Genomic DNA, 26,807 nt, shown 5'->3' on the forward strand with positions numbered 1-26,807 from the left:
CTAAGACTTTCTATAGTAAACTAATGTACTCTTGTATCTCATTCATCTAGTTTTGGCCACCCATGCACATTTCTTTCTTTCTTTCTTTCTTTTCTTTTCTACTTAATTAAATGGTTTAATTCCTAATTTCTGAAAGCACAATCCTATAGGTAAAGCCTAAAACGATTTGCATGAATATAAAAGATGAAAATTACATGTGCAGACAAGCATCCTAGGATATACATGTAGGCATCATCAAATTTCACATAGAAATATGCACTTGATGAACAATTGTGTACAAATGAAATTATGGATTTTATGCACAAAGAATAATAAAGCACATTTCCATTTTCAATACTTGTGCTTGTAGCTTCATGATTTATATGAAAATAATAGTGTAAATTAGAGGTTATTAGTCAAATTAAATTCAAGGGCCATGAACATTCCTTGGTTTTGGCATTAAAGAATCCGTCTACTTAACATGTTTCCATTTATTACCAAGATGGTGACTACCAAATTGTAATGTCCCTGAATTGAAACCTAAAGAGATATACTATATAATCATCTTTTTTGATTAAAGATCGAAATTTATCAGGTAAGCCAAATACAAACAACCGAGGATAAAGAAAACAGAGTTACGATCATTATATATTACCAAAACAAAGTTGTGGTCTGAAAAATGATCTTAAGTTGATCAACACTAAACAGTACCCACATCTGATTGACCAAATGAAGACCATAATCATTAAGCCACTGAGTCTATCACTAGCATGAATCAGAATGAAGGAGATCGGTTAAGGTATATGTGACAAAGAGAAGCAAGGATTACAATGTAATCTAGAGAAACATCGATCAATGTTAAAGAATGAGGACAATAGTAATATCGATAATAAGCTATGTCAATAATGGATGGAGATTCCCTCCATCAAGAGCTATGATATATTCAACCCGAATACCATTATAGTTGATTGTCTAAAGAGGAAGATTGATTTACTAATCATTGATGTGTGACGGTATGTGGAAATAACCAACTACTACAATAAGGGAAGAGCCAAATGGAGTTATATCAACACTTGATGTAACTGTAAGCTGACACAGCACATACAAAAGGGTGGAAGGCCTTGTCAGGGATTATAAGAAATCAATGCATGAACCACACTAACCATTGGTCCAAGTCAAACACATAGGCGTCATACCAATGTATATTCTGGAATGAAGGCTTTCAGCTGAGGCATGAACAAATACTAATGGGAGTGGGCAACTAATATATTAACTTAATTTCAACATCCAAACTACTTCACATGCAGTTAATTAAAGATTGTTAAGTTTTTACAGTGAACAATAATGAACTTTCATTTGTTAATGACAATAGGAGGCAACCATTCAATTGTGCCTCTTCACTTGGCTGATGATGAATATAAATATGAATATCGTATCATGGCAAGAAGGAAGATTTGAATATTGAATTGAATATATATAATCCCTTTGTGGATTACTCTTCTTAGAGAGAACTGATTGCCAACGGCAATTAAAAGGTGCAAGCAATTATACTTAATATCAAAGATGGCATCATCCAAAAGCACAATCAATACAAGGAATATCAGAGGCAGCTTCATTGACAGTGCCAAAAACACAAATAAGGATCAGACACAGCCTGTACAACCCATTGTCTTCTGTACTCGATATCTCTATCATTGAGATATATTTGCCATTATATCAGCCTAAACATGCAGCATGGATAATTACCACATATCAGAGACAGCTATTCAAATTTCAGGTTACTAAGCATACTTCTTATTGCCATATCAGAAACAGCATTTATATGTGACCTTCTTATTGATTTGGAAGTGTATGCATTTGGAATTAAAACATATTTCTATTCAGCATCTGCATTTGGAGTTTACATATTTCCCATTACATTCAGCATTTGAATTTGGAATTATTCTTCTTCATTTTTTTTTTAACCGAGGGGTATCTGTGCAACCCAGCCCAGTGCATAGTTAGATGAGGCAAGCTGGGGTGAGACTAATCCCCTAGGGATGCATTCGGAATTCTTATTCATTTGCATTATAATTCAGTGTATGCATTTGGATTCACAAATCAGAATTGAAAAATTGATTAAGTTACAATCATATACTTATGAAAATTTTTGTAGTGTCTCAATTCCTATAAAAAGGGAATTACACATATAATCAATGCAGCATCCTGATATATAAAATATATTGATTGCATCATTCTGAAGGTTCTTTTTGGTATGTGGAGATTTTAATTGCCTGGAATTTAACATGACTGTTAGATATACACAAAGTACGATTCAAGGCACTTTCCAAAATCTAAGTTGATTTAACACCATTTTTCCATTATTAGGAACATGTTTCTGGCAAAGGATGACTTCTGCTCCTCCTCATCCAACCCTCAGCACAAACAGTATCAAACGCTTCTTTATCTCTTCTAGAGAATGTTGCAAGAACTTCCTTTCATTTTGGTAAAGGAGCATGGTGGCAATTCTGAGGATGACATAAAAACTCCTTTCAACACATACTCTGGATCCGCAATGACAACTATAATGTAGTTGGAAGAGTATGGATTCTGATTCCTGGTAATGATGGCTAGATGTTTCTGCATTATCTCTTCTCTAAACACAAATTATCTTTATGGCAATGGATCTTTATCTTTTACACCTTGTATTTGATATACATCTTGCATGTACTCCTTGGGTTCAATTTTTGACTTTGATTTCCATTCTCTTAATCAGCTCTATGTATTAACATCATGGTTGTACATGTTTTTGTGCCCAGCCTTATTTCTTATTATTATTTGTTGTATTTTTTAATTTATAAAATTGACATATTTTCTTTCAATCTTTCATAAAACAAAGCCAAATATTAGGACAATATTACCTGCCTCTATTTATAACCAAATGCAGTTTGAACTAATAAAATAATGGAATCTTGGAAACCACAAAGATTCATCTGCTATGATAAAACTAAATTTTAGTATTGAAAAATTTAGTAGGTTGTGTGAAATCAGTCACCAGTGTTCATCAAACGAATGACAATTTCATCCAATGCAGAATTTGAAGGTGCACAAACAAGGACATGCACACGGTGCTTACGTTTCGCAGCAACCACCTCTGGTTTCTGTGCAACCCAAAAAATCAATCCATGAATATTCCTTTGCAATTTCTAATCACTAAATTCAGCCTACTAATTTGACAAATAAATGAAGTAGGAGTATTTATCCTTTTGACATTATAGTGTAAATGGAACTAACAAAGTCATTCCCAGTTGTTGGGTAAAAGCCATCATCCCCATCCATCGGCATGATCATGTCTCTTGGATTAATTTCATTCATCCAAGGTGATGCCTTCATCCAATTCTCAAATCTGTAAAATGCAACACATTTCCAGTTAGCACTAATAGTTTGAGTCGCTGTCTTTTAAGATTAAAATATTTAAATCAATCAATGTTCAAAGGCCTTATCACATTTATCAGTACTCTGAATAATATACAACTGAAAAGGATTAAGTCATAAATCATAAATCTATATACAAAAGGCTAAATTTGGTTTCTAAGTTGATAGCACACATCAATAGCATCACTATCTCCTACCAGCATACAAGAGAAACACATTTTAAGTTTCAAGCATGGTTCCACAAAGTTTCTCAACAAAAGACTTGAAAAGAAAGGGCACAAGGACCAAGGGCCTAAATTTGGGGATGGTGAGGGGATGGCAATGGAGGGGTGATGGGAGCATTACACTAATATACATATATTACTTGCAGTAATACTTACAAAAATATGTATGAGAATCACAAAAGAAACTTTGGCAAATTACTAATTAGTAAAACATAAGAACTACTAAAGTTTGAAGAAGACATAAGAATTTGAAAATGATGATTACAGATGTTTGAGATACCAAAAATGGAGTGAAGTTGGGCCTATAATGATCTAAAAAGTCCTCATCACTAGAACTATTGGACTCTACATGGTCAAGCTCCTTGAAAATAATACCAACTACCATGCTTTTGTAACTTTACCACCTCTAGCTCCTAAGGCTCAACATTCTGTTAAATATTTCAGTATTCTATGAAATTTTGGATATTAAGATTTAGAAATGACAAATTTGTATTAAATATGGGTTAACGTATTTCTGGAGGAATACATTTGTGCATCCAACAAGTGTATTATATTTCATCTCTTGTTCCATTCTGGGTCCCGCATATTTGTTGGCAATGGTTATCTTCTCTTTTTCGGTTACGTATTGCCAAGAGGGATATCGCATGAAGGCAACCCGATACGTCAAGGAAAATGGATATCAACATGGGTGGTTTTTTTCTTCTATCACTGCTCACATAGGTCATCATTCATTCTTCAAGTAATGATGGAATCGGGAGCATTTATAATAATCTTCAGTATTATCTCATGGCTACCAATTATTATTGTTGAGCGATTTGATGAGCTTTCTTCAGGAGAACAAATTCATATAATTTGCTCCCTCTTCATTCACGGATCTGTGATCTATCCATTGCACTCTCTCAAATTTATGTCTTTCATCTCAGTTTGTTTCTTCAAGCTTCAAGAAGTTTTGGTAATAAGTTTATTTACTCTAATTTGTTCTATACCATCGGGTTTTACCTACCTTGATTAGAGGTGATTGAAAGGGTTGATTGTTCATGGGTTCTTAGAGCAATAGCTCTAACATTTTGAAGTGAAGTTTTCTAAATAAATAAAAGGATTCATTTTGGGGTTGGGTTGTTTCCCTCATTTCTGAGGTTTCTTCCCAAGATATATGGAGATGTTTGATTTACAGTTTCTAGTCCAAATTTAACATGATATCAAAGCTAGGCTTATGATCTTTAAGGCTGGACTAGATTTCTTCTTTTAATCTTGCTCCTTTATTTCCATCATGGTACTTGGTTTGAAGGTTGAAGATCAACTGAAAGGAGCATCAAATTTCATTTCTTGGAAATCCAGTACCTTGTTAGTACTTGAAGAAAATGATCTTTCATTTGTGGAATCTGAAGTTCAAGAACCTACTAATCTTGCAGAAATAGCAACTTGGAAGAAGAATACAATTCTGGCCAAGAGGATAATCATTGACTCCATGAAGGATCATTTAGTGCCTACTGTCTCCAAACTAAAATCTGCCAAGGAGATGTTTGATTCCCTGCATAGCGTGTATGAGATAAATAATACTAGCAAAACTCTAGCACTTCGTATTCAGCTTCTTTCATATTAAGATTAAGAAAGCGACTCCATTGTCTCTTTCTTCTTGAAGATTTATGTGTTAAAGTATCAATTAAGTACCATTGGAGAGATTGTCAATGACAAAGAATTGGCTATGCTTGAAATGAATGGTCTCCCTCATCCTTGGGAATCATCCATTCAAGGCATTGGCAGCAAAAGTGATTTACCAACCTTTGAAAGGTTGAGAACTGATTGTATTCAATAGAATGACAGTTAGAGGCTAGAGGGAGTTCTCGTAAATCTCACAATGTGCAAGATCAAGTGCTTACTTCTCGCACTTCAAGGAAAAGAGGAAGAAAGAGGTATTTCAAAAGGTTTTAACATAAAAATCCTTCCTCATCTTCTAATTCTAAAAGAAAAAAAAGACTTCTCCAAGATTAAACGCTTTAGGTGTGAGAAACTTGGTCATTTTGCTAAGCATTGCATTGTGAAACTCAATCTTCATAATGTGGTTGAGTCTGATACGAAAGATTCTTCTCCTTCAAAGGATTTTTGTGATCATTCAGAAGGTCTTGTACTTATATCAGCTTTGTCTAATCATATACAAGTAGATCGCAATACTTGGTTGACAAATAGTGGTGCTTCTCGTCACATCTCCAGGTTCAAGAAACATATTTCAAATTTGATTGAAACAAATTCTCATCTTTAAGTGATCATTAGTGATGATGCATCTTATTTTGTTGAAGGGGCAAGCAACACCTTAAAATTAAAATCTGGTATTCCTCTTCATCTTAGTGATTTTTTATTTGTTCCTGGTATCAAGAGTTATTTAATTTCTATTTCAGCCTTAGAAGCTGTTGTCCTGCATTTTGTCACCACAAAATGCAGGTAACAGTACAAAACTTTTTCAAGCTAGTTTCGCGTCTCTTTAAGTTGAATTTGATATTCAATTATTTAATGTTGATCGATCGATCAATTCCAATTCATATATCAAATTGTTTTACCGAAAGCTTTCGTCAAGTCTTTTTCGTTTTGCTTTCTATCGAGCCTTTGCTTGATTTTTGAGGCCTTCATCATCTTTTTCTTTGTTTTTAAGTTTGCGTTTGTCATTTTTTAGTCCTTTGGTTTTGCTCATATCATGGCTTTCGGCTTCCCCTTCTATTTGGTCTAACCTAGAGCGTAATTAGAGTTGTCAGTCAAGAGTTATGGCCATTTTGGTGCCTCAAAAGTGAACCTTTTTGATGCAACAACACAAATTAAGAATATCATGCTATATTTTTAATTTGACATTCACTTCTTGAAAAATATAACTTAAAATTCACTTTATGTTATGTTTTTAAGTTACTTTATCATTAAATTTTTCACTTAAAGTAACTATAGTGCACTTGATGTTATAATTTTAACTTGAGTTACTTCTTTTTTTGTTATGGAGATTCAGCTTTTTCACCTAGTCTCTTTGGTTAAGAACCAAGGACTAAGGGGTATCCATTCCGCCAAATTCGCTCGGGGCACAATCCTGGCCTCATCCCTTTTAGATGTTGGGGGCCTTGCACTTAGCAAGACTTGATCCCTGATGGGCTCTTTGTGAGCCTTTCAGAAACTCTCTGTTTTGGTCACGAACATTTCTGAAAGAAGACGGATAGTCTCTTCATGGACAGACTGACAGAACCACTGAAAGGTTGGGTAAAGGGGTTCAATCCTACCACCCTGTCCGAGGCCATTAAGAAGGCACGTAGTATAGCATCATTATTGGCATCATCCTCACAAAGTTACATTCCAAACCACCGATGTTTCCAAGGGACAGAGATAATAAACCTCCGCCCAAGAAGCCATCGTTGGACGAAGCCACCAAACAGGAGCTCCGAAGGAAGAAACTGTGTTTCAATTGCAAGGAATCTCGGGAGCCTGGCCACAGATACCTCCGAAAAGGGAAGATCAATTACATTGAGGTCGTGTCTGATGATGAGGACGGACAAGAAGAAATACCTGCCGAAGACAACCAACGTCACAATAACACCGACATGGTTAGAAAAGATAGAATGTTATTTATACATTGCAGTGATCAATGTGTTAAAAAAAGATTTCCTCTGTCTCTGATTGCTATTTTAAAGGATATGTTGTTAAATTCTTTGAATGAATTCCAGATTGTAAGGAAGAACAGTTAAACTTCCTTATACCTACCTGGATCTCCATTCAATCACTCCCTCCTGAACTTATGCATGTAGAGATTCTTAGGAAAATTGGATTTTCAATTGGGAATTTGATAGGAATAGATGCCTCTTATAAATATTGCAATAATGTTTATTTTTTTATCAACATTAAAAATAAAAATCAGGAATTCAATTCTGTTAAGTTAATTTCAAATAATTCCATCTATAAATTAAAACATTATAGATTTGAAGGCAAAATCTCAAAAATAGTCATATTAAATAACGAGAGAACGATCACATTTAAAACGTTTCAACCTACATCCAATCTTAAATATACCTTCCCTATGATTTACATTAGAAATAAAAAAGAAAGCCAGGGGAAGAGCATAAATGTGATAGATCTTGTGGTCCCGAGTAAGGCTACAATGGGAAATGTAATTGCAGAAATGGAGGATGGAGAAATCAGATCAAAAAAAACAAAAACCACAACTGTAACTATAGGGATTAGTAAAAGTCTCATACATATCTCCAAGGAAGATCAAAAGAGAGAAATAGAAACAATTCAAGATTCAAAAGAAAAAGATTCTCAAAGCAAAGAAAAGGAAAAGGTTTTAAATCCAAATAACAATAAAGAAATCACTCAATTGTTAGATATGAGAAAGTGTAAAGGCACTCATCTACAGATGAATCTAGATCTTATCTGTGAAGATCAAAACTCTAAAGAAATCAACAGCCGCATAGAAGGAATTACAGAATATAATATGGCAAGGACAGTTAACAGCAACAAAAGACTAAACAAAACAGAAGAAAACACAAAAAGCAAGAACATAAGAGCAATAAGATGGAAAGAAAAATTGTCAAAAAAGGACTCAAGATCTTAGGACAAAAAGCTCCCGATGGATAGCAATAAGACTCTTGAAGAAACAGAAAACAAAAATGTTTTCTCTGATGATTCTCCAAAGTGAAGAAATGTTGAATGCATAAAAGAAATAATGGAAACTCCACTGCAAAAGATGGAAGAGCCGGTGAAGGAGAGCATAGACTCCAACAAAGAGGAATTAAAACGATGTACCAAATTTTGATAGACACCAACCACAATACAAGATTCTCTTTTTTATAAGATGAGTGAGGACAATGCAAGGGAGAAGGATCAACGTAAGATAAAAGGAATTATTATACAAGATTTTTAGATCTTCCTGAATAAGGATTTATCAAAGAATGATGATATAGAAATGGTAATTTCAGATGAGGCAGAGAAAGAGGATTTGGAAATATTAACTGAGGTACTGATCCAAGTTTTTAACTTCGACAATATTGATAAAAGCGGTGAATCATAGAAAGATGATTTAATACAGTGTTCTGAAAATAGGCAGAGATAATTACACTTTTGAAGATTTGAGAAGAGATATGTCAAGCATTGAGGAGGAAGATAAAAGAAATAAAGGTCTACAGACAATCGAATCTAGAACAACAGCAGTACAAGGAGATGGTATTGATTTGAACAGTACACAGAAATCACCAGATTTAGCAGATAATATATATTGATAATCAGATAAGTCTTGCAGAACAGATAATGAAACAATTAGTGAATGAAGAAAAATTTGAGAACAAAGAAATACAATCTGAAAGTGCTTTAAATGCTCAAAAGAACATAGAACATCTAGGTATTTTGATGAATCAAGAAGGGATAAATACCCCTAAATATGGCAAATTGAAAGCTAAAAGAGGAAGGAAGTCTCTTAAAGAACTCAGAGAAGTAGATGGGCAGGCAAAAGAACAGCAAAAGATCAATCAATTACTTAATACAAGGAAGGAGTAGAACCTTCCCAATGTAGTATGAAGATCACTACCTGGAATGCTAGGGGCTTGAGTGCACTAAGCAAGAAACAATTACTAAAACATAACTTAAAATAATTTGATTCTGAAATTATTATGTTACAAGAAATAAAACTAAATAAGGAAGAAGGACTTAAGCTAGATAAGAAATTAGGTAGCTGGAACATTAAATTACATGAATCTAGACGAGCCTCAGCGGGATTAGGAATGATTTGGAATCTTAAGAAAGTAACTCTAAATATACTAAAATCAGACTATTCATGGATGAGCAACAAAATTAAAAGCATAAAGACTAACTTACAGCTAATTCTAATAAACATATATGGCCCGATACATAACATAGATCAAAAACTGCTATGGGAAGAAATAAGTCTATTTATTAATAATCACAACAATGAACTCATTCTTATAGGTGGAGATTTCAATACTATCACAAATATAGATGAAAATTTTTGAGGCATCTTTCGAATTTGAAAAATGGATAGACCTTAACAACCTTTTGGTATTCCAATTAATAATGGTAACTTCACATGGAATAATAGAAGGAAAGACTTCTCCTTTATAGCTGAGAAAATAGACAAGTTCTTTCTTAAAGGAGAACGAAGTGGACTAGAGTTAGATATTCAAGCCTCAATCCTACCTATAGAAAGATCATACCACTATCCTGTTAGGATTGAATTTCTGGAACCTTCTAGACCCATAAGAAACCCCTTAAAATGTGAAAAATTGTGGTTTTTAGACAAAAAATTTATGAACTCATTAGAGAATGGTGGAATCAAGGCAATTTTAAAGGTTCCAAAATGTATATATTTGTCTCTAAGATGAAAAAGATTAAAGAAAATACACTTACGTGGAATAAAGAACATTTCAACAATATATTTAAAGAAAAATTAGTCATCAAAGAAAGCTTAAAAACATTAAACACAGAAGTAATTAAAGAAGGCATGAATAATGAAAACTTCCTACTAGAAAAAGAACTCCTCGCCAGACAAGAAAACATCCTAGCAAAGGAAGAAGCCTTTTGGAGACAAAAATCTAGAGAAAAATGGCTAGACGAGGGAGACTGTAATACAATTTTTTTTCATAATAGCACTTTTTTATAATAGAGCTAAAAGCAAAAATATTAAAATTAAAGACTCCTCAGGATCTATCACTGAAAACCCTGACAACATATCAAAGATTTTTGTCGATCATTTCAATAATTTACTAAACAATTTCGAGAGTTTGAATATGACAACTCAAGTAAAAATGCTTGAAGTTATTACAGAAGTAATTTCTATAGAAGATAATAAAGCACTAAACTCTCCTATATCTTTGGAAGAAGTCAAATATGTTTCATTCAACATGAACCCTGATAGCTCTCCAGGTCCAGATGGATTCCAGGCTTTCTTCTTTCAAAAATGTTGGGATATTATCAAAATTGATCTTTGGAAAGCCATTGAAGCATCAAGAAATGGTGAGTCACTACTATCTTACTTTCATTCCCAAAAAAGATGGTGCTGAAAACCCAGGAGATTTTAGACCTATAGCTCTTTCCAACACCATTTATAAAATCATATCTAAAACTCTAGCTAACCGAATGAAAGCGTTTCTCCCTAAGCTTTTTTCAGAAGAACAAACCGGTTTTGTACCAAGAAGATCGAATCTAGATGGGATACTCATTATACAAGAAACATTACACTCTATCAATAAAAATAAAATGGCAAGCATGTTCATGAAGCTAGATATTCAGAAGGCATATGATATGGTTGACTGGAGGCTTTTATGCAAAACCTTAGAAGCATTCGGATTCTCTCACCAATGGAATAAATTATTTATCAATGCATTTCAACAACTAAAATCTCCATTCTTATTAATGGGACCCTTGAAGGCTTCTTTGACACATCAAGAGGTATGAGACAAGGAGATTCCCTATCTCCTTTCCTATACATTATCATGGCAGAAGCCTTCGGTAAGACAATTACCAAAGCACACTCTGAACGTAGAATTAGGGGTATTACTATAACCGAAAATGTCTCTAATATAACCCACCAACAATATCCAACTGGTACAATTTTACAAAGAGAAAGTACAATAAAAGAGGCCCTAAACATCAAGACAATCATTCAACAATATATGGAAGCTTCAGGTCAAAGAGTGAATGCTATAAAATCAGAAATAATCTTCATTAATACCAAACCTGAAATAGAAAAACAGATTTGTAATATTATGGGATATAAAAAGGGCACATTCCCTTATACCCCTATACATACTTAGGAATAGAGTTAGAAAAAGACAATAAAACTAACGAAGGATGGCACAATATCCTTGACAGGATGGATAAAAGGATAGGAGGCTGAAAAGATAAATGGCTTACAAAAGCGGGAAAAGTTACTAAGATCAAAGCAATTTTCTCTACCCTTCCAACATAACCCCTTTCCTGCTTACCTCTATCTAAAAGTATCAATAAGAAGCTTGAAGCAAAACTCAGAAGCTTCCTTTGGAATGACACTGACGATCATAAAAAACTAGCTCTTATAAAATGGGAAAAATTATGTAAATCAAAGGAAGTAGGAGGCCTAGGTATCAAAAACTTAAGTTGGAAAAATGAAGCTTTAGGGACTAAACTGGCATGGCGACTTTTTTTTGAAAGACATAGAAAATGGGGCTAAAATTATGTATAACAAATACATTAATGCAGCCAATCCCCACTCCTTGTTTAGAATGAGGATCCTTCCTAAAGGATCCGAAAGCTGGAATTTTATAGTAAAAAGTAGACCCCTTATTAGTAAATATCTCACATAGGATGTTGGTAATGGTGATGAAGCTCTCTTCTAGAAGGATTCATGGGATGGTCACCCGCAGTTGACAGCATGGGGATTCCATCCATCCTTAAAGAGCAATTAGTCAAACTCCGGGGGTGTAAGGTTAGCAATTATAAAACTAAAAAAGATAATAATGGCAGTATAAGTTAGGAATGGAAATCTCTAGACAATATTGACTTAGAACCAGCAGTAAGAAAGGTTTATGAAAAAATCATCCATAAGATGAAAATAAAGCAATTAGAGAGAAATGACAAACTCATATGGGCAGCATCAAAAGATGGCAGGTATTAACATTAAAAATGGATATCGAGTAATCACCCAATCCCAAAAGTGGGAAGAAGTGAATATCCCCCTTAAACTCTATTGGGATTCGTCTTATTTACCAAAGGAAAGCTTTTTTCTGTGGATTGCCTCCTAGATGAGGATTTTAAAGGCAGACAGACTTAGGAAGATGAGCATTGAGGGACCATCAGGATGTGTGCTATGTAAGCAAGACAGTGAATATTCTGATCATCTCTTCTATAAATGTCCATATGCACAATACCGTTGGAATTGGCTCAAACAAATGCTAGGCTGGACAGCTCCTTTGCTAGAATCGCGAGATGATCTCCTTAGGGGTTGGCCAACTAATAATAGTAATTGTATATATAGAAACCTATGGAATATTTTCCCATCTATCCTTGTTTGGGAAGTTTAGAAAGAAAGGAACAGAAGAATATTTCATGAACAAGCTATGTCTACAAGTGAGATTATTAATAAATTTGAGGCTTGTATTGGTGAAACCTTAAACTCTCACCCTACGAAAGCCCAGAAAGAGGAAGGATCATTTTCAAAATGGTATGTTCTAATGAAAAACGGTTGGAAAAAGCTAATTAATCCCCCACTTACGTATAAAAAAAGAATAAAGATGAAAGGGGAAAATGGAGATGGATTCCACCACCCAATGGTTGGACCAAACTAAATTTTGATGGAGCTTCAAGAGGCAATCCTAGTACCACAGGAATAGGATGCATCATTATTAATGATTATGGCAATTGCATAGTGAAAAGGGCTAAATTTATAGGATCAACCACTAACAATCTCGCTGAACTAGAAGCCCTTCAAGAAGGTCTACAAATGTGCTTAAATCTTAGTATATCAAAACTCATTATTGAAGGAGATTTAGAGATTGTCTTAAATGCCATTAGAAAGAGCATGACTCCAAATTGGGTTTTAAATTCGAAACCGGAAGAAGTGCTTAATCTCCTAGATCTCTTCAAAGATTTTCAAATTCTACATATATTCCAAGAAGGTAATAAAGAGGCAGATCAGCTAGCAAATAAGGGTGTTGATGGTGAAAATATCTTAATATATAATTAGAAGTAATTTAATCAGAAATTAAATAGACGTCTTAATCAAACTAAATAATGTAAATCTCATTCTTATCAGCAAAATTAGCTTTGACTTTATCCTAAAGATAAATCCAAACGGTTAAACACTGCATCGGATAGTCAGCAAGTTTTAAGATTTTTTTTTTAATAAGATACAAGGTAGAATAGTATACCATCAAATATAAACATCAAGCGAGAAGTAGCTAAACTAATTTCAAAGTTAGTAAAAAAGGGTCAGGAAGTAGAAGTGATAATTTCTGCAATAGTAGATGTTAAACAATATTAGCAAATGATTCCAACCAAATTAGAGGAAAAAAAGAAATTATGTTTTATTGTTCCGCATCTGATCTTGATCAAGTAATGTCATCATGAGATGATATGCATCATCTCAGAATGTGCAGAAGCATCTTTACTAAGGAAGCAAACCCTTAGTCCGACAAAAGATAGGAACTTGTAAATTATAATGGAGAACGTTATCTTAAAAAGACATTTCAAATCACTTAATACTTTGATGTATAGAGTACTTTTAAACATTAGAAAGTATGGAAATTACAAATTTGTTTATTTATATAGTTTTATAAGATGACTTCTAACCTTATGTAGAAATTAGTAGTGTTTTGAACGCAGCTTCCAGCCTAATCTTGAAATCTAGAAAGCAAAAATGCAGCTATGGGGAAAAGTTTCCTTGTTTCTCATATTCTCAAAAGAGTTTTTTGATTAAAATACTTGTATGTAAATTAAACGAGATGATGTAAACAGGGGTAGGCCCCTTTTAATCTGTATAATATAGGATTTCAGTCCTGGGTAAGACGAGGTTTTCTTACCCCGTTCTTTCCTACCAATGCCCGTTTGAACAGAGAATCAATGTAATTTTTTATTTTTATTAAATTATAATACAAGGCTTCAGCTATTTACTGATCAAAAAAACAGGAAAAAAAAAAACACTATTTCAAGCTACGTTTTGAATTAAAACTCAAAAATTAAATCAAACTATATAGTTAATATAGTCACTTAAGTGAAAAACTTTAAAAGCAACTCAACATGAAAATATAACATAAAGTGCACTCTGGTCACTTAAGTGATAAATTTAAATGATAAAGTAACTTAAAAACATAACATAAAGTGAATTTAAGTTATATTTTTCAAAAAGTGAATGTCAACTTTAAAATATAACATGATAGTAAAAATCATGTACTTGTACCTAGAGAGTCCACCATTAGGGCACTAAAATGATCATACCTTTTGATTGCTAACTCTAATTAAGCCCTAAGATAGATCAAATCTAAGGGAAAACTGAAAGCAATGATTTGAGCAAAAGCTAACAAACACACTCAAAAAGGAGAAAAAGGACGTTGAAGGATCCAAAAATCAAGCATAGGCTCAGCAAACAGAAAAACTGCAAAGACTTCACGAAAGCCTCCAGTAAAAGGGTTCATTATACCAATTAGAGTCGATTGATTGATCAATATTATCCAATTAAATAATGAACTAACTCAGAGAAATGCAAAATTAAGTTGAAGAAGTTTCGTACTATTACCTACATTTTGTGTTGACAAAATGCAAGACAACAATAATCATAATGTATAACTGAGGTTTGTTAATGCACGCAAACAAGCCTTATTCGTTGACATAAAGACTCACAGCTTTCTAGATATGACCATGAAAGCCGCTGGAGAATTTTCTCGATGATTTATAGCTTTTCTTAAGTTAAACTTCATCTATTGTTAACAAATAGACATTATCAGCCATGAGGGAGGCATTAGAGAGGCATCTACAAGGCTTTCGTGCTCAATTTTTGCATCCCCTAGCATTCACTTCCACCTCCACTGCTTTCTTGGGTGTATCGATATCCTAGCTCTTGGGATTCAATGTATAAGGAGCTATGTACAAGGGAATATTGACCTTTTCCCATCTTTGATGAACAATAGGTGGAACATACTCATTGAAAAATGCTAATGTGGCTTCCTCCTCTCAAACAACCACTTTTACTTGGTCCAACATAGAATTAATACACTTACACAACTCTCCAAGGCTATGTGCATATGTGTCGTAGTATCTAATAACCTAAAAAACTAGAGAAATGGTGCAGATTATATATTATGCATCACCCAAAAAAACATCATTTTTCACTATATCCTTCACCCTCTTCTCATGTTCTATCTAGCACTCCAACCATTAATATCATTCTATTGTCATAACCATTAGTTGTAATGCATCTTTCAACTCAAGCATCATCACCAAGAAAATGAAATAGGATGCATATCTATAAGAGCCCCAATCAATCCCTAACTATTGTAGGTGTTTATCAAACTTTTGTTGTTTACAAGTTTATTATTTTTATAATTTTCAAGGGTTTGAACTTAAAAGCAATTATGCAATAATCTGACATTTCAAAACATATTTATCAACCATTGCAAATTCTATTTATTTATTTTTAAATGAAATACCTATAAGAATCTAGAGAATCCTTTATTGGGAAAAACGAGCACAAAACAACTATGAAATGCTGGCCAATCAATCATATCCTCATGATGAACCAAGTGTTGCATACGTCAAAAAGAATTTTTCTTAAGATCATCATTCTTGATAGCTTTAAGGACCTGTGCTTTACCACCCTTGATAAATCTCATCTCTATCCTCTCTGTGCTGATGTAGATGTCCTTAAGTATATGCAACCATGCCATGCCAAGAACTATATCTGTGTTGCCCAATGCTAAGTGTTCTACTTCACTGGAAGCTCTGAAATCATCTTGTTACACATAAGGGTGTAATCATCTGCCACTTGAACTCGTAATTTCTCAAAATCCTCAGTCTGAAATCCCTTCTTGATAACCAAACATGAGTCATTGAAATTATGCGTAGCACCTATGTCAAAGAGAGAAACCACTTGAAGATGAAGATGAAGCCTCTTGAGTGAGAAGTGTGAAGAAGTTAGTGTGGACAATTGTTTCATAAAAATGACTCCATCATGAAGAATTAATTATCTTGTTCATTGCTTTTGATAATTTCTTATGAGGGTTTTTGGGGTCATGATTTCTTCTTGAGGACTGATTCCTCTTGACCTGTCATTCAATTTGTTGTTGTATAGCAATTGAATTAGTTATTCTGAGTTCTGGGAATGCTTTCAATTCAGTGCTGAAGTATATTGAATTGAGTGGGGTTTATATCATCAGATTTGGGCACCCTGTATATTGTTTTCTTTGTCGCTTGAAGGACTGCAAATTGATGAATTACATCTCAAATTTGGGCAATCTTATCCCTACAATTAAGGCACTCAATATATTTGCATTTAGCCACCATATCTCTGAAAGTGTGGTGCTGGAGATTGTGATATTTGGGACTGGTTGGGCGTATTTATTTCAGCGATTTTCCTTGCAAGAAACAGTTCCCATTATTGGTGTTTCTGCTCAAGTGGCTGCAATATCTTGTGGCATTTTTTCACTGTTGCATTTGAATGCTTTTCTTGGCGTCAATCACCTAAAGACCAGCCAGCATTCTGGTGTGATCTCCTTAAGAAGGCGTGGGCCATTCTAAACTAGCTGTGAGTTTTCTTGGCCAGAAGCTAGAGTGGGAGTTTTAAAGAAGGTGTTTGTGATCAAGAAAAGCAAGACATCCTTTCCTAAAGCCGATTACATTCATAAAGCTGCTACTCAAGCAATGATCTGGAAATTACAAGGTTCCATATTTAATTGTTATTCCCAATATTGTTGCAACACTTGTTTTGATAAATCATAAATTGCAAGTTGTTCAGCATTTCAGTATTTGGCATGCTTGTGCAAATTATCTATTTTAATATTTCAATTCATACATGCATCTTTTCCAAAGTTATATATATATATAATTTCCCAAAAACATTATTATCTCTCACTATAGTCGAGTAGAATCGGTGGGGGTCTTTACATGTTGAGTGTATCCTTTGTAAGGTCTCACAGACCTAATGTGACCCAAAGAAAGGCCAAGAAACTGCTTCATCCCCCGGGAAGGTGACCTAGGAGTGAAGAGGGAGGTGATGAGCTGGTTTGAAGTTTGTACCCATGGGAATTAAATCTCTTAAGTGTGATCACAAAGCTGCATGGACTCCTGGAGATAGAGGGCAAGACACCGTTGATTGGTGAACCTGAAAAATGTGGAAAGGGATATATGCACTCACTGAACAAACAGTACAACCTCCCCCTAATCTCATAGTAGACAAGGCAACGGAAAACAAAATGGGTTTCTATCTCTGCCTACCCGAGGGGACAAAGGCAACACACCTTGTCCTCCCTATCTATATAGTGGTTAGTCTATATACATAACCAATGAGAGCCCACTCTAAAAGATCCTAAGGAGATGCAGAGATATTGTTATAGCTAATAGTGGTTACCAACACTCAGAGTTCAAAGACATTGTATTTCAGTTATAAGTACTTTTATAAAAGTTAGTGAATATTCAGTAAGAGACTTTGTGCCTTATTGTTTGTTCAGATTATCGAATCTTCATTTTGATTAAGTGTAGGAGAGTTAAGGTTTCTAAGACTATATGACTAATATAGAGTAGATTGGTGCCTTTGCTGGTTTTTTACATCGACTCCTGAGCCATCAATAGTACTGTAGCAATGGTTGATTTTTGTTAAATTCTAGCATTATGCATAAGTTGTTAGAAAATCTGTTTTGTAAAAAGAGGAATAGAATAAGAGAACCACTCTTTCTTGTAATTTTACTTAAGTTTCTATTGAAGCCACCTATGATAAGAAGGGTGACTCCCCTATTGTTGAGTGGAGAGAAAAATCACATGAGACATTGTAATGTTCTTGTCCCCTACGATTTTTCCTAAGAACAAACTTCTTTCGACTATAGCTGGCAAAATCACCAGAAGGGGTTGTGGCAAATGTCGTACGGACTGCTAGGTAGTAGTACGAATAGGAAGGGGGGGATGCTTGTATGGTTAGTAAAGGAGATGGGGGTCGTATGGTACAATGGGATGTTTGTATGATGCTATGAACTTGGTCGTACATGTGTAGTGTTTGGTCGTACGGCATTTAGGGAGGACCATACGGTGAACAGAAATGGTCATACGATGGTGAAGGGAAGATGGAGAGGTGGCGTACAGTGTAGTGCCTGCCCCTAAGTTACATTTTTTCTATCATTGCCAAACTCTTTTAGGCCATTTTTATGTTTGATGATTAGTACTATTATTTTGGAGATTATCAGATATTGTTTTACACTCAATTTATTATATGATGAGATTACTTGGTACTCTATATTTCATGTATGTATGATGATTATACAGTGTTTTCAGTTATGGATGATTATTAGTTAGATGGTTATTGTACATATTTTTTTATGGATACTTAACCCATACTGCATGTGTATGGTGTGCGTGTTTGTTTTCTTTATGTATGGCACTTCTGATGTGGTTAAGGAAGGGAGTGTAGTCACCTGCTAGTCGGGATCTACACGATGCACCACTTCCTGCCATTTCCTATCTAGCTTAGAATATTGTGTTTGTACATGCGTGGATTTTATGCAGGTTGTAGGTACCAGGTATCGACTTCCCTGAATTGCTAGGATGAGCATACCCTATCGCATTATCTCAATGGTAAGAGAGGGGAGATAAATTCTTAAGTCCAAATCCCATACCTTTAAGCCATTTGTCCGAATTGAAAATGAGGACAAGTAGACGTCTAGTACCCTCTGAATGCATCAAATGACGTTAATTCGTGATTATAACCCTTCAGTTAGATTTTGTATATGTTTTGCTATGATGGATTTTCGTATGTTGTCTTTATGAGTCTTTGGTGTATTTTCTATTAATTAAGTCTAATTAAAAGATTAAATTAATGATTTAATTTAATGAAAAATTAATATGATATCTTTAATATTTAATTATATTTAATTAATTGAGAAATTAATTAAATAAAAAGAATTAAATTTGGAGATAAAAGTTTAAGGATAATGTAGAACGTGATAGTATTTAGTTAATTTAATAATAATATATTTAGAGTTCATTTTTAAATAAATGCTAAATATTATTATTATTTGAGTTAATAAATATTTTATCAATTAAGTTTCTAAAATAGATTAAGTGAAAAGATATTTAATTATTAAAAAATTGTAAGTTCGCATGATTGTGCATGAGATTAAAGTAATAAATTAATTAAAAATAGACGTCAAGTGGAAGATTAAATAAAGTAATTTTATAATTCATTTGACGTGTATGAAAAGATAATAGAAAAGATAAATAAAAGTTAATTTTAGAGTTAACTCTGGTGAGCAAGGAGTCCTCTCGGGTGAATGCACAATTAGTGCCCCAATTTGAGGAGGGAACTCCTTATTATCACTTGAGGGTTCTTTTTCGAAGGACAGCGAATTTTGAGAACGAATTTTGGAGACACGGATTTTTGGAGATGAATTTTGGATGCAAAATTTGGAAGCAAATTTCAAAAGGAGAATTTTGAGAAAATTTTCGAAGAAAAGTTCTTGAAGAGGAACGAATTCTCTCACAGTTTTCGGGGATTGCATATTAGCATCAAGCTCAGGTAGGGTCTTATGTTTTTTATCGTTGATTAAATACGCAATTATCCTTTCTTGTCTTCTTCGTGTTTGTGGATTGTAAATCCGAATTCTCTGTGATGAAAGTTTAAACATTTCAATATTGTGAATTATTAAATGTTTGTCATTAACTTCTATATACATGGGGAATAGAAAAGTAATCGGAAAACCCTCATTTTCTAAATTAAAGAAATTAGGATTTTAATTCGGGAAGGGTTTGAAATAAAAAGAAAATTTGAAATTTGAAATTCGATTGGATAATTATATTTTTCCTATCAGACTTAAATTGTATAGGTCTTAAAAAATATATAAGTATATATAAATTATTATATTAATTGGAGATTTGTTTTATTTAAATTTCATAATTGATAAAAAAAAAAAAAAAAAACAAATTTAATTAAAATCGACTTAAAAAAGAAAATAATTTAAATCTACATATGGAAGCGTGTTGATAGAATTTAATAGAATTTATATTTAAAAAGAAAAGGAATATAATACATATTGTGGGATGTTGGTTTAAAATTTTAAAATAAAAAAAAGTAATAATAATTATAATATATATTCTTGGGGAAACACGTTTTATAAAGTTTTTAAATTTGAAAAAAAATTAAACACACCCCACTTACCTTATAACATCCGCAGCTCCCAAGGTTCTGCAGTACCCACAGTGCCTGCAATTTGGGCCGGGGGGGGTTGCTTTAAACAGCCGCACGACTATAATTAAAACTGGCAGCTTATATAGTGTGTTAAGTTAATAAAAAGTTTTGATTATTATGTTAGTTATTTAAACAATGTTTTTTTTTTTCAAGTTTGTAAAAAGGTTATAAATTTTATTAATTTTTTATTAATAAGTTTATAATATAAAATTTATAATTTAATAATTTTATTAATAGATTTTAATATGAATATTATTATTGTTTTAATAATTGTGTTAATGTGCTTTTTTTAATGATAATTTTATTATTAATTTAATAAATTTATTAATTTTTATTAAAAGAGCAAAAATTATTTTATCTTATTTCTACATTATTAATTAGTTTAATTAAATGAAATTAGTTAAGCCTAATTGATATACAAGAATACTTAGTGGAATTTAGATTTACTTTAATGATAATGATATTAACTTTAACAAAATTGAAATTATTTTATTGGAAGAACAATCATTATTATTTTAATTAATTATCTTTAGGATATACTAGGGGAAATTGACATAAAATAAATAGGTTGACTTGTAGATTAAACGGAGAATCTTCTACACTTGAAACATACACTGGAACCAAAAACTGAAAACCTTTATCTTTAACACAACCATGCGATTTCAAACACAAACCAAACTATTAGATGATCCTGTTTTCTATGTGTTATCTGTGTTTTGGGTTTTTTTGGGGTTATCCTAGCGTTGACCAGTTTAGGTTGTTACCAAAGGCTCGGGGGTTATGCGATTGTGATGATATGATGATTTGTTCTCGATCTTTCTAAACCCAACCATGGTGATGTGTTGATATGCTCTACGATGGATGCATTTACTAATTGTTATTGCTTTCCAGTCTTCTTGTATGAAGCTGAAGTGTATGTATATGAGATACCTGACTTAACCATTTTTGAGTCATCGATCAATTATATTTTATTTGTTTCCCAGTCGCTTTGAGAGGACTGAGGTGTTTTGAGTGATTTGTTCTTGATGATGTCATGATGTGACATGTTTTGACTTGACCATTTTGGAGTCTTCAATCAATATTGTGATTTAATTTGGGATATTTTTTAGTTGCTCGTGGAGAACTGATGTGATTATTGTGGATTATCTTTTGATGCTTTCCAGTCGCTTGTATAGGGCTGAGGTGATTTTGTGATTTGTGCAATGACACTTTCCCGCTTACATAGTAGGTTTCCTACATGTCCTGTGTGCCTCTGAGTCTAGATGTCGATCTATGTGTTGAAACCTTTGAGTTAATATACTTTTAGGATTTCTTGGACTTAGAGAGTATTTGTGTTATGTGATTTGATATCCTGTTTGGGACTTGAGACTATCTCCTCAGCGCGGTGGGAGTGGGCCAGTTAGGTTCCACGCGGTCGGATGGTAGTGCTTTTTCACTCTTACCATAGAGATCCGTTCGTAGTCACTATGGCTGGAGCATTCTTTGTTGGCATTTACCTTCATTTTATTCATGGATCATTATGATGGATGGTTATATTTTATGATGGATGTTATATCTTTTTGATGTATGGATGTATCAGGTATGGTGGATGCTTTCATTTGTTTTACTGTAGTTTGTATCATAGATTCAATGAGGATGATGTATCTTTATTTCTACATATGTATATTCTTTTAAGCCCTTCATACCCTGTGACATGTACAATGGATGATTGAGCATTCCGAATTAATTTTCCAAGAGGCATTCGGAACAAATGTATATTATGGACATTGGAGTTTCTGATTATTCTTTCATGTGGATGTGGTAGTTGTTAGACTTAGAATTAATTAAATTCAACTTGGGATCCTTAAGGAACGTAACCTGTTATGTATGTTTACAGTTGATTGTATGTTATTGCTTCTGCTACTATGTGTTTGATGTTAATGATTTATCTTTCTTGTTTTTAAATAAAAAAATGTTTAGCAAACTTAGTAAAACTTTAGGTTAATTCTTTTGGATCCCTTGGCGGGGCATTACATACGGGGTGATGACTAGGTAGGCCATACAATAGGTCATACAGTGAGTAGATGGAGGAAGCAAGGGAGGTACGGGGTGTGGTGGAAGATAAGATAAGATAATGATATTAATGTCCAACAAAAGACCAAAAAGAGGTCTATGGGACTAAAAGATTACAACAGTTAGGCTAACACCAGCAAGAGCACGCAAAGGTGTCCAAAAATAAACAAATACAACCAAAGCAATAACAACCAACAAAGAACAACGAGAGCGCTAATAGTTATTCTTGGGCGAGAAGAAATCAGTCACTAAATGATACACATGCCGATGTGTAGAGGCATTGGACTATCTCTGGCTACTCACAAAAGAGTGTCACTGATGCAAATATCCAAAATGGGATCTGACACATCTAGAAAGCCTATAAGAATGAATAGAGTTGGAAGGCCTTTTTACACCCTGCAAAGGAGATAATGGTGTAAAAAAGGCAGTGATGAGCTGAGTAGATGAGCGTCGGTGAGGAAGCAGTTATTGGATCATGTTATCGCGGAGGGTGGTGGCCTCACGAAGATAAATGGAAAGCATCTCTGATCATAGTAACTGAAAAAGTCATAGAGAGAAAAGCACTCCTAGAACAGATAGAAGAATCTCCCTCTGATCTCATAGTAAATAGGGAATCGAAAAAGGAAATGAGCCTCATTCTCCACTTCCCCTAAAGTACAGAGCATACAAATCCGCTCCCCACTAAAAATATGATGATCAGTTTGAGCTCGAAGACGGTGGGAGCCAACTCTGAAAGAACCTAAAGAGATTCGCAGGACATGAAACCACCTCCATGAAAGGTAGCTAGGATGAACAATGATCCCATCAAAAGATGTGTGGAAGAATGAAAGTCGTACGAACAATGAGGGAGCCGTACGGGGATATCCGGATGCCACACGGTTAGGTGTTTGAGCCACAACAATGAATGCAAATTCGTTCATACAAAAACCAAAGTAGATCAGAGACAATAAAAGAAACTTGAATACGAATAATCCTTCAATATATGTCGAAAGATGGTGCTCCGGTTTGACAGATCCAAGCAAAGTGTTACAGGCGACGAAATAAGGTGAGGGTTAAATCCCACCGAAACCGGATAAACCAAATAGGGAAGGTCTTTCACTTCTGAAATGGGGAAACAATAGAGAACTCCAACAGGAATTTGCAATGCAGAGAAAATAATCCAAATTGCATACCTAAAGACTACCTACAAGCCGTGCTTAAATACCCATCAAGAAACTTTCTAAGGGTGTACAAACTTAGCCAACGGCGACACACATTACGGAAACAAAAATAAAAATGGGTCCGAGATATATTAAATCAATTGGCCCAATAACAACAGTTTGATAAATGATTTATTTTATAACAGGAACATTACAGTCCTCCCGTCCCAAATTTTGCTTGTCCTCAAGCAAATGTAATGCCGGGTGCTAGAGAATGTGCTTGCCCTCCCACATCGGGTTGTCCAATGGAAAGTGTTTGCAATGCACCAAATATTCCTTCACCATGCGGTTCCACAGGGTCTTCTCACGTACTTCGATGATCTTGGCCGGTTCCAATATGAGTTTTCCTTCTTCATTGAGTGGTGGAAGGTTTGTGGCTACCGTGACGTTCTAGCCCACGACCTTCTTCAAGCATGAAACATGAAAGATGTTATGAATACAGCTTCCCTTCGAAAGTTCCAGCTCGTAAACGACTTCACCAATGTGACAAACTATGTAATAGGGGCCATAAAATCGTAGCTTCAATTTTCTTTTCCCTTTTCCTTAAATAAGGATTGTCAATATGGCTAGAACCTGAGATAAACCAAATCCCCCACTTCAAAACTCCTCTCCATTCAATATCTGTCGGTGTACATCTTTTGTTGATTCGGTGCCCATTGTAAATTTTCCTCCAGGTATCGTAGGATGTCCTATCCATCGTGAAGCCAGTCCCTCACCTTTGGTGCGGGACTATCTCCCAGCACTATGTCGATGAAGGAAAGGGGTTCGTACCCATACAGAGCTTTGAATGGTGTCATCCCGATAGACATGTGATACGTGGTATTGTAACAATATTCTCCTAGGTGTATCCACTTGACCCACACCCATTGTTGTGCCAAAACATAGTTTCGAAGGTAACCTTTGAGCCATTTGTTCACAATCTCCATTTGTCCATCTGTCTGAGGGTGGTAACTAGTACTTGGTGACAATTTTGTCCCTGCAAATTGAAACAGTTTTGTCCAGAAGATACTGATGAATCACCCATCCCAATCACTGACAATGTTTTGGGGTAACCCGTGTAGACGAAAGACTTCTCTAAAAAATAGATCGACAACTTGTGCGGCCTGAAAATCTGAAGGGATGGCGAAGAAATGTGCGTACTTTGTCAATTTGTCAACCACCACGAAAATACAATCCTTTCTGTTCACCTTGGGAAGTCCCATTACAAAATCCATCGAGATACTTTCCCACTTATGTTCTAGAATTGGCAGAGGTTTTTGTAACCCGGCAGGCAGAGTATGTTTGGATTTGTTCTGTTGGCAAACCCCACACTCTCTTACATACTGCAACACGTCTCCTTTAAGTCCTTCCCATGAAAACCTCTCCCGGAGACTTCTATAAGTTTTGAGCAAACCTAGGTGTCCTGCCAAGGGTGAGTCGTGTACTTCCTTCAAGATTTTTTGCATCAATTTGGATTCCAGCACTAAAAATATCCAATTCTTATAGTAGATAATGTCATCCACCACTTTGTACCGATCATCCTGGGTGTTGCCATCCATTAGCTCACAAGCAAATGTGTTTTTGCAATATTCTACTGACAAATGTGCCTCCCAGTTGGCCAAAATTTGGATTAGTGAGCAAATGGCAAGTTTCCTGGACAAGGCATCTACATCCACATTGTTCTTTTGTTTCACATATTCAATGTCAAAATCAAAACCCTGAACCTTGCTTACCCATTTTTGTTTCATTTCGTTCAAGTCCCGTTGCTCCAAAAAAAATCTCAAACCGTTGTGATCCATACGGATGACAAACTTAGCGCCCACTAGTAACTATCGAAACTTGGTTAGCACATGTATGATGGCCAACATTTATTTGTCGTAGATGGAATATAAGCATTCCGTTTGTGTAAGTTTCCTGCTCTCATAAGCTATGGCGTGTCGATCTTGCATCAATACCACGCCAATGCCTTCTTCGGATGCATCGCACTCCAGAACGAACGGTTGAGTGAAGTCAGGTAATGCAAGTACTGGACAAGTGCTCATTGCCTCTTTCAACTTATCAAAAGTGCGTTGTGCCTTTTCGTTCCACTAGAAAGACCCATTCTTTGTCAGATCTGTTAAGGGTGCGCTGAGCTAAGAGAATCCTTTAATGAACCTCCAGTAATAATTGTAAAGTCCGAAAAACCCTCGCAAATCTGTGATTTTGGAGGAGGCCAACCAAGGATAGCTTGAATCTTCTCCTGATGAACTTGAACTCCATATTTACTGACAATATGGCCCAGGTACAATATTTCTGTCACACCGAATTCACACTTGGATTGTTTGGCAAACAAAGACTGCCCCTCCATGATCCTTAGGACTTTATCCAAATGCTTCAAGTGCTCCTCCCATGTCCTATAAATAAGATCATCAAAAAATACCAATAAGTACTTACGCAATTGTTTATTGAAGGTGCGATTCATACATAATTGGAATGTAGCAAGTGCATTTGTCAATCCAAACGGCATGACCAGAAATTCATAATGCCCAAAGTGACAAGAGAAGGCTATCTTTTCTACGTCTTCCTCCCTCATGCGGATTTGATGGTATCCGAAACGGAGATCTATTTTTGAAAAATAGACTACGCCATGTAATTCATCTAGTAACTCATCTATCCTTGGAATGGGATATCTATTCTTTGTTGTTTTTTTGTTCAACGCACAGTAGTCCACACACATGCACATCGTCCCATCCTTCTTGACCAATACTAACAATGACGCGAAGGGGCTAGAACTGAGACAGATCCATCCTTTCTCCAATAGTTCCTGAATAGTCTTTTTGATCTCATCTTTGAATTTCTTGGGATGACAATAGGGGGGTGGTTATGACCAGCTTGGCTCCACCTCCCAATTGGTATGCCAAGAGGAATGTCAATGAAAACTTTATCATATTTACTCAAAATATTCTGGAGATCATCATCCTAGGGAGGTGTCTGTTGCCCTTTTATAGGTTCCGCCAAGACAAAACAATGTGCAGCCCACGCAACGTCATCACACTGAAAAATTGCCTCCATCCAATGTGCAAA

General features: G+C 34.8%; 2 protein-coding genes across 4 annotated transcripts in view; one reads left to right on the top strand and one right to left on the bottom strand.

Moving 5' to 3' along the window:
* Nucleotides 1-26,807, bottom strand: part of MAA3 (P-loop containing nucleoside triphosphate hydrolases superfamily protein) — a 294,471-nt gene that overhangs the window by 159,403 nt on the left and 108,261 nt on the right. For all 3 annotated transcript variants that reach the window (XM_089797784.1, XM_089797785.1, XM_089797783.1), the window contains 2 exons: nucleotides 3,253-3,364; nucleotides 3,014-3,119 (listed from right to left, as the gene is read on the bottom strand). In XM_089797784.1, coding sequence (XP_089653910.1) covers nucleotides 3,014-3,119; nucleotides 3,253-3,364 — 218 coding nt within the window. The remainder of the gene's footprint in view (nucleotides 1-3,013; nucleotides 3,120-3,252; nucleotides 3,365-26,807) is intronic.
* The window catches only part of LOC149542872 (uncharacterized), a 72,253-nt gene that overhangs the window by 30,487 nt on the left and 14,959 nt on the right, over nucleotides 1-26,807 (top strand). The window lies entirely within an intron of this gene.

This window comes from Cupressus sempervirens, chromosome 8, assembly GCF_028749045.1.
Source record: "Cupressus sempervirens isolate cs-2001-9-10 chromosome 8, ASM2874904v1, whole genome shotgun sequence".
Taxonomy (NCBI): domain Eukaryota; kingdom Viridiplantae; phylum Streptophyta; class Pinopsida; order Cupressales; family Cupressaceae; genus Cupressus; species Cupressus sempervirens.